The following is an 11,584-nucleotide window of genomic DNA, read 5'->3' as shown; positions in this document are numbered from 1 at the left end:
GCCCCTGCCCTTCCAGTCTAAATCTAATGAAGAATCGGGGGATTCACAGCAGCCAAGCCAGCCTTCCCAACAGCCTTCAGTGCAGGCAGCCATCCCCCAGACACAGCTTATGCTGGCTGGAGGACAGATAACCGGGGTAAGTTTTCACCAAGAGAATTGTAAGAGTTTTTCTCTGTCAGTGCTGCCATTGGCCAATATCTCATTAGGATTGTTTAACATAATAGACAGTAACGTGGCTGTGCCTGGCTCTAGTGTGTCTTTAAGGAACTTTCTGCACTTTAGGCAGGCAGCTCTGAAAGAGAAATTATCTTTGTCAGGATTTTTCAGGGTGTCATCTTTTACAGATGCTTTAGATAAACTAAGGACTTTTTACATCCACATTTCAGCCATTGGTTCATCATGCAATGCAGTCATTATCCTTCGGTTGAGACCATTACATTGATGAAATGTCAGTTGTCAGATTGTTGTTATCACATCACTGCAAGAAGGTGGAAGTTAACGAGTAGATTAGTTCCTGCAAAAGAAAAACATTTCTTTAAGTTACCGTGTAGTGTTCTGAAATGAAGCCTCTGGTCTCATATCCTGTATCTGCAACTTACCGTATGAGCTAATTAATTCACTTCCTTGTACCTCAGTTTTCCTGTCTGTTAAATGGAGATGTTGTTAGTAATACATATCTCACCATATTGTTATAAGATTAAGAGAGATAATACATGTAAGTTCATAAAACAGTGCTCGACATACAGCATTCAATGAATGTCATTTTTATTGATAATAAATTAGCCTGTGTGAATATATTAAGCTTTTAACTTTTCAGCTGTCTTTGATCTGTGACATCATGCCATATATTTTTCTAATGTTGAGAATTTCTCTAATGTGGGGAGGGGACGTAAGGGAGTTTTAAGGAAGAGTGTGTTTATTCAATTCATATTACATCAACCCCCAGAATTTTATATTTTCTTTCTTTCAGTTAAGTGTGTTTTGGCAGTGGAAGGCTCTTTTAAGAATTGTTGCAAATTGTTACAAAATCCCATCAGTAGAGGTTAATGTTTGTATATATGTTATATAAAAATACATTTGTCAAAATATAAATATATATATTGAAAGGTATTGAACGTTTGAATGGTTTGATTTTGATGCACAAATCTTGCTGGAGCCTTTTAGAAGGAGGGTTGTGCCCCTAACAGTACATACACTTCAGAATATTAAATTTTTTTGTTTCATTTTGTTTTTATCAGAACATGTCACCAAAAGGATGGTAGAGCACCCTTATAACTTTGAGTGTGTTTGAAATAAGTTGCATTATGACAGCAAGTTTAAATCCGCTCTAAGTATGTTTCCTGTTTTACTCTTGGGTTTTGTTTTTAGTGACTAGTGTCTCCAGTAGTAAGAGGCACTTGAGATTCCAAGTTTGTGTGGATGGCGAGTCTATTAAACCTGGGCATTAGGAGTCATCTGCATGTAAAGAGAGGCTTTCACCACCTGTTTCCCAGAGATAGTGTGTTGGAAATGGGATGTGAAGTTGCAGGCTCAGTCCTTTCAATAACAGAAAAGATTGTGTTGGGAGGGGGCTATAGGGAGACTTGGAAAAGAAACAAATGGAGCTCATGTTCTTTAGTTTTATCTTAGGACATAATGGAGATGATGGAATATAGCAGGGATTCTTGCTAATGTGAAGCAGCTGCGCCTTATCACTTCTTTCTGTGATCATGTCCAGCATCCTTGTTCCTCATTCATCTGCCTAATCACTTGCTGTTCTGTTGGGGGTAAATTTCTTTTCATATCCTGTCAGCATTGATTCTTTTTTTTTTCTTATTTACTAGCTAATTACCTTTTTGCCTGAACCCTAGGGCCCTTGACAAGTTTGAATGATTGTTTTAAGTCTGGTGTGGGTCCACCATTTCAATTCTGATGTCTCCTAGTAATGGTAGCTTGATCTCTGATGAACATTTTAGACACATGTCGACCGTGTGAACTTGAGTAGTTAAGGCAGAATACCACCTGAGTACCTATTTCAAAGCAGTTTGACTTGCATCCGGGACACTTCTCTTGCAGCTCTTTCCAAATATTTGTCCTAATTTTGTTTAGCTTACTTTGACACCAGCCCAGCAACAGTTACTACTACAGCAGGCCCAGGCCCAGGCCCAGCTGCTGGCTGCTGCAGTGCAGCAGCATTCCGCCAGCCAACAGCACAGTGCTGCTGGAGCCACCATCTCAGCCTCTGCCGCCACGCCCATGACGCAGATCCCTCTGTCCCAGCCCATACAGATCGCACAGGTAAGTGAGTAATTCTTATAGCTGGGCAGGAAGTGAGGAATAAAATGGCAGATTTTCTTTAATACTAATGCATTTTCTCATTGTTAGCGTGGGCCCTTAGAAGCCTGAGGAGTTCTAGATTGGTAGCTGAGTGGTACCCTTCCTTATCACTTAACTAGAAATAGTGCATTGTTTGCTTATTTGAGTTGATATTATAAACACGTAACTGATTATTTGAATAACTGTTTATATTAAGTGATGATTCTTGAATAATTAGCTGGCATCGTCCTGAAGCAAGGGATTACTGTGTTTATTTTAATTAGCTAATTGCGGCGGCATGGGTTCTTTCATGTGCTCTGCAGTGAATACACCTTCTCCTCACTTATCGACATCTCGTTATCTGACATTTTGCATCTATGACAATACTAAAAAAATCTACTATCCAACTATTTTGTGCATTAACGACATACATCTGGCAGTCATGAATACCGAGGTACGAGGTGAGAGTAACGCTGGCTTTGATGGTTAAGGTTTTGTGTCAACTTGGCTGGGCCATGATTCTGAATGGTTTGGCAGTTATTTAATGATGTAATTTGGCAGTTAAGTAATGGTGTAACTTGGTGGTTATGTAATGATGTATAGTCGTCATCCGTCTTGTGATCTGATATGATCATCCTCCATTTTGGCATAACACCGATTTCTGTAACAACCTGGTGTTTGGAACCTAACCACGTTGGTAAATGAGGAAAGGGTGTATTGTCACTGATGTGTATGCGAGAGATGGGGACTCATCTCTCTGCTGTGGAGTGTTTAACATAGTGCAGAAAAGTATTAAAATGCTGTATTTTAGGCTAAAGTGTCCAGAGATAATAAAAGTTACCTAAGAGGCATAGATAGTAGAACTAAGAAGGAAAGGTAAATGAAATCATTTTTCTCAAGAAGAGGAAAAAAGGTGTAACTAGTCTTATCAGTAAAATATATGAAGGGTTCTTATGAGTCTAGTGCTAGACGGTTGTCTTTATACAACCCAGAAAGAACTCATAAATGGATTTAAATTATGGCAAGAGTTTGATAGACATTCAGGAAGAACTTTGGGTAGTCCCTGACTTATGACGAAGTTCTGTTCTGACAACTCTGTCCTAAGTCAATTCTGATCTAAGTCGAATACCTCATTTTTTTTTAACCTGTTCAGTATTATTGCTTTTTATTATCAGTACCTTTATAAATCTTTATTTGTTTTGAGGGGGGTTGGCATGAGAATGATAGCATCAGCAAATTATGTGCGCAACATTGTGTGTAGTACATATTATTAACAGTAAGATGTACAAAAAGAAAAAGAATGGTCATGAGTGCGGTTCCTCTTAACTCAAATATGTCATAAGTCAGGGACTACCTGTAGTTAACTGTGTTGTTATTAGGTGCCGTTGATTCGGTTCTGACTCATAGCAACCCTGTGTACAACAGAACGAAACACTGCCCAGTCCTGCGCCATCCTTACAATCATTGTTGCTTGAGCGCATTATTGCAGCCATTGTGTCAGTCCATCTCATTGAGGGTCTTCCTCTTTTCTGCTGACCCTCTACTTCACCAAGCATGATAAAGTTAACAAGTAGTTAACTATAAGGGTAAAGAATAGATGTCAGCCTAATCTTTATTACTGTCATATACAAACTTTATAAGATAATGTTTTGATTTTGGCTACTTTCTTTATCACCAAATAAATGTTTGTAGTGCCTGGTGGTGCAGTGGTTAAGAGCTATGGCGTGCTATGGCTCCTAACCAAAAGGTCAGCAGTTCAAATCCACCAGTCGCTCCTTGGAAACCCTATGGAGCAGTTCTACCCTGTCCTATAGTGTAGCTGTGAGTTGGAATTGACTCAACAGCAACGAGTTTGTTTTTGGAAACCCTGGTGGCATAGTGGTTAAGAGCTACAGCTGCTAACCAGAAGGTTGGCAGTTTGAATCCACCAGTTGCTCCTTGGAAACCCTATGGGGCAGTTCTGTTCTGTCCTATAGGTCGCTATGAGTCAGAATCAACTCGACAGCAATGGGTAATAGGTTAATGTAAATGAAAGCACTTTGAAAATTATAAAACACTATGCCAGTGTAAGGTGCTGTTATGTTATGGATCAGATTTTTATATGGCTAGCTATTTTTCTTTAAAAAAATTTTTTTACACTGATTTCTTAGTTGAATTAGATAAGCTGGTGTCATATTTTGTGAATTTTTATAGGTGTTTTAATTTATTGATGCAAATTCAGACGCAACACTCAATTTTTGTGTAACAAGAGAAAAATCAAATATTTTGAAATGCAACATTCGCTTTTCTCACTTGATTTTTTTAAACCCATATTTGTCTGTATATGTTTTTTTTTAAAAAAAAAATAACTAATGATTGGTTCTGAGATGCTTATAAATAACTATTGAAAAGTAGGCGTAGAGTAAGTCATTACATAATATATGCCCATAAAAATCTTAAGCCCCTTGCAGGGGCTCCAGGTTTCTTCTCACACTTTGTGAAACACACCACATTTGGAAGTATGAAAGAATGTTAAATATTGACCCTTCTTTATTTGGATGTGATACAATTTATCAGCTGGGAATCTTACGATTACATGAGCTTTTATTTCAGAATCTCCAATCTGTGTTTTAATTCTAATTTTTTAGGATCTGCAACAGCTGCAACAGCTTCAACAGCAGAATCTCAACCTGCAACAGTTTGTGTTGGTACATCCAACCACCAACTTGCAACCAGCGCAGTTTATCATCTCACAGACGCCCCAGGGCCAGCAGGGTGAGTTCCTCCTGGGAGCTTATCTAAGCGGTGCACCAGGGTTCGAACACTTCGGCTTCTCTCATTCTGCCCTCAAATGGCCGTTAGAACAGTGTTGTTTTTTGTTTTTGTTTTTTATTTAATTTTAAACTACCACTGTCAACATTCATGTTAAGAAAAATATTTTTTTGTGCATTTATACCACATTATTGAGGATCATCTTTCACTGCTGTTCATCTGTTTAATCACTAAGGAGGAATAAAGAGTTTGGTCAGAGTCTAAGTGAAATAAATCTTTTGACATGCTGAACATAAATTGGATAAATTGCTTCTAGTGTTTGATAGTTTTTCATAGGAATATCTTGAAAGACTATGGACTGAGCATTGAAAATATATGCTTCTAATGATCACTTGTTTTCTTTTAAGTTTGGAAAGAGAGAGATTTAGTTAGAGTAGAAATTTTTGAGTTATTAAAAACATCTTTGAAGCCTTTTAGTGGTAAATATTGGTGTATAATCTCTATATCAAATGATAATAAAGTTCGATCGTGTTTGTCAAGTTGGTTAATGTAATCAGTGTGGAGAGTAAGAAAGTATCAAGCTTCAGCCCAAGGAACATTAGTGCATTTCTACTGGTACCTCATTATTTCTGTTTTTCATCCTTTTTTCTTCTTGATCATTCGTTCTAAAATCTTTGGTTGTGTAAATACATATTCCAGCATACGCTTGAGAGTCAAAGATGACTAAGTCCATTTTAACCTTCCCAGAGCTCACAATGTCGTGGCAGGAGACAGAGCTCTCATAGGTGTCAGACTCACTACACAGAGAATGCCGTGAGAGCCCTGCAGAGGCCCCTGTGCCTTCACTGTCAGAAGCCTTCACAGTGAACTCTGGGGAGTGCATTCATAGGTTTACAAAGGGGAGAACGCCATCTTAGAAAAGGGAACAGCATCTGCAAAGCCCAGAGACATGGAAGAAAAACCAGTAAGCTGTGTTTGGAGAAGTAGACATAATGCCTCACAGCTAGTACATAAGTTGCATGTAAAGGGAATAGTGAAGTTTGAGGCTGGAAAGATTGGCAGAAACCAGATTATTGAATCTTACATGAAGTTTCCAAGAGGTTGACCTTAAATCCTACAGCTTAGTGGTTCCCCCAAAGTTCAGTGTACTCACTTGAGAAATTAAAAAAGTAGGTTCCTGAGCCCCACTCCAAAAATTTCAACAAGCACCTTTTAGATTCTGAAGTGAATGTCCCAATATGATACTTTAAGGCAGTCTTCTGTAGATAATAAGAAACCACGGGTTTAAGGAGAAAAAGAACGTTTTCAAATTTGTGTTTAAGAGAGCTCACACTGGAAACTTGGGGAAGATAAATTAAAATGGATACGGATAGAGAGAGTAACGCAGGTTAGGGGAATATTGCTGCAATCCTATTGAGGTTTAATAAGGGCTGAACTATGGGTATGAGGATAGAAAAGAGAAGATGATTTGGGAAGTAAGTAGGTGGATTGACAGGACCTGGTGGCCAGTTATATTTGACTAATGATAGGAGGAAGCCTCTAGGTAATTCCTATGTTTTTAGGAAACTGTGAGGGTTTATGGGGTCATGTAGGAAAACTGTGTTGCATTAGGAAAGCCAAGAGAATTCTAAGAGGGAAGGAGAGAGTGACCTAGGCCAGAGAGAGTTAGAAAAATCAAAGCTAAAGTGTGTCTGTTAGGTTTGGTAATTTTTAAAGCCTGAAGATTGAATGAAATTGCCTTCATCCCTACCCATCCCCCTCCAGCAAATCCAAGGGCATTGTCTTTCCTTTGTCAAATCTGAGACCTCATCTTATTTATTGAGCTAAAAAAGCAAACCTCAAATTAAGATAGTTAGTATAAAGAATGAATATTCATTCTGAATTTAAGTATTTGCACAGGCAATTGGATGTTCTTAACCTCCCCCCTCCCCAAACTTTTTAAGAGTGGAAAGATAACACAGAAGGTGAAATACTGATTGGCGTTAGAGCCAGTAACCTTGGACAAGTCACATGGCCTTTTTGAGTTTCACTTATTTCTTTTCTCATCGTCCCCTTTTCTTATATGGGTAAATTACATAAAACGTTTCACTAACATCAGAAAGATCATTATAAGGTAGTGGTTAAGAGCACAGGCTCTAAGCCAGACTGCCTCGGTTTGAATCTTGGCTCTGCCACTTACTATCTGCGTGCCCTTGGGAAAGTTACTTAACTTTTCTGGGCCTCAGATTTCTCATTTGTAGTATGGGGATATTATTAGCATTTACCTCAAAGAGTTGTAAGGATTTGGTGAGTAAATTCATGTGAAGCACTTTTTTAAAAGATGCCTTATATATAGAAACCTCTCTAAATCTTTGCTGCTGTTATCATTATAACATTATCATGATAGCAGTATCATCATCATTCAACCGATGGTAGTTATGCTACAAATGGTAGGGAATGGAAGCACATTTATCCCTTTATTATATAGTAAAAAAACAGCTTGAAAGTAATCCAGAATCAATTTGTACCATTACTGGTGAGTTTTAATAATTAGCAAGAAGTACATGACTCCAGATTCCATTTTCTAAGACTATTCAACAATATAAAGGATCAAACAGTGGAAAAATTTCAAATTTTGTAACATTTCCAAGATAGTAATAAGTACTAGGGGGCAGTGGTAGAACTCTTGCCTTCTGTGTGGGAGAACTAAATTTGATTCCCGCCAAAACACCTCAAGTGCGACCACTACCCGTCTGTCAGTGAAGGCTTTCATGTTGCTATGATGCTGAACAGGCTTCAACGGAGCTTTCAGAATAAGATAAACTAGGAAGAAAGGCCTGGTGATCTACTGCTGAAAATCAGCCAGTGCAAACCTTTGGATCACAGTCTCCAATCCCATTGTGCACAGGGTCACCATGAGTTGGGGGCCAACTCAGTGGCAGCTAACCACAATGAGAAGTAATAGGAAGATAGCAGAACAGAGTAATTTGGTAAAGATTGACCTGTGAAAGAATGGGGTTACTCTAGCTAGGGTGGTTTGGAAAGGTCTGTGTGAAGAAGCAGCATTTTACTTGAGAGCTTAATGATGACTGGGGGTGGTGGGGAGGGAGTGCCTCACCTAGGATCTGGCATAAGAGCCATGTAGGTAGAGAAATTCAAAATACCTGAGATGGGAGCAAACTTGATGTAATCCAGGAAGAGAAAGGTCAAGGTAGCTGGAGCTCAGTGAGTGAGAGGAAGTGGTTGGAGATGAAATATCAGAGTTAGGGCCAGATTACCTAGGGCTATATACATTTTATGCTGATTGTAATATAAAACCATTAAAGAGTTTTAATTGGGAAATAGTATGATCAAAAAGATCACCCTGACTACTGCTTGGAGATTGAGCTATAGGGAGACATTTCAGGAAGCAGGGTGGTCATTTTAAACTTCCACAATTTTGTTTTTTCTAAATCTACCTTTTAGGAGATGTTTGTAGTAATATGTACTCAATTTCATTTCATTTAATCATACTTGGTTCAAAATATGTTTTGTTTGCCCCAGATCAATAGAAGTTAGTGTTCTCTTAAAGAAAATCCAAATCTACTACATATATGTAATTCATTTTATTTGTCTCTACATTGTGAAATAAGTATCTATTTTAGTAACTTAAATTCAGACAGTGTTTAGTCACAAATAATAAACTTTGTGGTTAATGTGTGGCAGATTTGAATGTTTTGACTACTGCCCTGTGTATCCCAACATTCAGCATACCCGAATCGTCTTTAATGTTTGTCTACCCAGAAAACCAAACCCATTGCCATCGAGTCAATTCTGAGTCATAGTGACCCTGTAGATCGGAGTAGTTCTGCCCCCGTAGGGTTTCCAAGGCTATAATCTTTATGGAATCAGACTACCACATCTTTCTCCTGCAGAGCAACTGGTAAGTTCAAACTGCCAACCTTTTGGTTAGCAGCTGAGTGTTTAACTGTTGCGCCACCAGGCCTATAATAGTTATCTAAGGAAATCATACTTAGAACGGTATCTGTAGCCCAAAGTGATCATAGCACATATTTAAAAAAAAAAAAAAAAGAAAGACTTCTGGGCAATATGGCACTATAGTCAGAAGCACCACGCCATCCCGCCACAGCAAAGATCTGAAAAACCAAGTCAAACAGAGTCACACGTCAGTCCTGAAACCCTAAGCATCAAATGAAGAGATAACTCAGCCAAGCACCAAATGGAATAAGGAACTGACTGGGAACAGACAGCAAGGAGAGATACATACAGCGGTCCCCTATCAGCTACCGCAGCACGGATCCCCCATCTTGGACTCATATCAGAAATTGTTGAACAGGGGGTATGAGAAAGCAGATTAACGGAGCTTCCAGCAGGAGACAGAGCAACCAGTAACAAACGATACACACTTTCCCAGCCCCCGCCCTTCTTCACCCCCACTCGACCTCCTCTGCTTCCTGCAGCCATAGACTCTTGGCTGGGAAGCACGAGGTTCACCCCGGTGTCACTTGGATTCCACCTGCCCACGCTGGCCAGCTCCCTGAGTGCCATCTGTTGGCTGCTAGTGTTGCTTTTTTCTGCATCATTAGATTTTTTCCTTACCTCTCACCACCTCCCCTTCCTTTCTCTCAAATACCTGGCTCTGTGGCCATCTTTGCTTCTTCCTGGGGGACTGCGAGGCACCGCTTGACTGTGGAACTGCTTCCCAGCCCATAGCACTGTGCTGCTGGGACCCCCGGGGCTTTTTTTTGTTTGTTTGTTCTCACTTGTTTATTTTGATTTGTTTGATTGTTTTCTTTTTCTTTTCTCGGCTTAGGAACCCCTTCTGGCCGGGCATTGCCACATGGCGTGGGAGATACTCCCTTACTCTGCACAGACGCACAGTGACATCCCTGAGGATGTTTCATTTTTCTTGTTTTTTGTTTTTGTTTCTTTGTTTTGTTTTCTTTTATTCCCCTTTTTGTCTTGCTTTTTTTCCAGTTTCTCGATTTATTCTTTTTTTTCCTTTACTCTGTCTTTTTTTCATTTTTGTTTTTCTCCATTTCTCAGTCTCTCATCTCTCCACTCCAATAGCAAGCTCCCTTAGCACTCTTATTTGTTCGTGTGTATGTTTTTGGGTGCTGTTCCATTCTCCTCTCTCTCTTTCCCATACCCATCTTAGCTCCACACATCACAATCTCCCCCCTCCTGCTTACCGGCTCTGTGCACTGAACATCAAACCCCCAAGCAGCACAGGCACGGCCAACTGGAACCAACCCTGCACTGATTCCCGGCCTGCCCTGTCAGCCCTAGTATGTGCCACAAACAACCCATCCCAGCAACTCCCTTTCAGCTGGATCTTCCCTGCTATACCATATCTGAGTGACTGACCCCGCCCATTGGAGAAGGAAGTGAAAAGTATCGTGCGGACAGACAAGCAAACAACAAAGAACACACAGCCTGCCTGCTCAGACATAACCAAATAAAGAAGCAGGACGAAACAAATCTGCAATCAATAAATGAGGAAAATAACCACTGAATGCCCTGAAGACAGCAGAAAATATCAAAACATTTACAAAAACAGGGCAGAATGGTTCCAGTAGGTGTCCAAAATAAAACACCAGATGACTTTCCAGTAGAAGAAGAGGCACTAGAACTACCTGATAGGGAATTCAAATCTCTACTCAGAATTATCCAAGAGTTGAAGCAAAAAGCAGACAAAAAGGAGGAAAAAATAGATGAATTCATGGAAAGGCAGACAAATTCATGGAAAATACAGACAAAAAAATGGAAGAATTCAAGAAAATAATACAGGAACAAAATGCGAAAGTAAATTAACAACCGGGAATCATACAAAAACAAAATTAGAAATCCAAAAGATGAACAACAAGATTTCAGAAATGGACAGTGTCATAGAAGGGATGAGGAACAGGTTTGAAATGATGGAAGACAAGATCAGCGAAATTGAAGACAAACACTTGGATACAACTCCGTTTGAGGAAAAATCAGAAAAAAGAACGAAGAAAAATGAAGAAACCCTGGGAATTATGTGGGATACAATTCAAAGCAAAAATCTGCGAGTGATCAGAGTTCCAGAACAGGGGGAGAAAACAAAAAACACAGACAGAATCGTTGAAGCATTGCTGACAGAAAACTTCCCCAATATCATGAAAGATGAAAATCTGACCATCCAAGAAGCTCAGCAAACCCCATATAGGATAGACCCCAAAGGAAAATCACCAAGGCATATCATAATCACACTGGCTAAAACCAAAGACAAGCAAAGAATCCTGAGAACAGCTCGAGAAAAACAAAAAGTCACATACAGAGGAGAAACAATAAGACTAAGCTCAGATTATTCGGCAGAAACCATGCAGGCAATGGGATGACATATAAAAACCTTGAAAGAAAAAAATTGCCAGCCAAGAATAATATATCCTGCAAAACTCTCATTCAAATATGATGGTGCAATTAGGTCATTTCCAGATAAACAGAAATTAAGGGACTACGTAAAAACCAAACCAAACTTAAAAGATTTATTAAAGGGAGTCCTTCGAGCTGAGCACAAACATCAGATGACAGG

General features: G+C 39.4%; 1 protein-coding gene across 2 annotated transcripts in view; it reads left to right on the top strand.

Annotated features, from left to right (window-relative positions):
• Nucleotides 1-11,584, top strand: part of LOC101350834 (POU domain, class 2, transcription factor 1) — a 69,251-nt gene that overhangs the window by 13,360 nt on the left and 44,307 nt on the right. For both annotated transcript variants that reach the window (XM_023738488.1, XM_004384138.2), the window contains 3 exons: nucleotides 17-136; nucleotides 2,089-2,277; nucleotides 4,923-5,049. In XM_023738488.1, coding sequence (XP_023594256.1) covers nucleotides 110-136; nucleotides 2,089-2,277; nucleotides 4,923-5,049 — 343 coding nt within the window. In that variant the 5' untranslated portion in view covers nucleotides 17-109. The remainder of the gene's footprint in view (nucleotides 1-16; nucleotides 137-2,088; nucleotides 2,278-4,922; nucleotides 5,050-11,584) is intronic.

This window comes from Trichechus manatus, unplaced genomic scaffold (genome assembly GCF_000243295.1).
Source record: "Trichechus manatus latirostris isolate Lorelei unplaced genomic scaffold, TriManLat1.0 scaffold00117, whole genome shotgun sequence".
Taxonomy (NCBI): Eukaryota; Metazoa; Chordata; class Mammalia; order Sirenia; family Trichechidae; genus Trichechus; species Trichechus manatus.
This window is presented reverse-complemented; position numbering and strand designations above follow the sequence as displayed.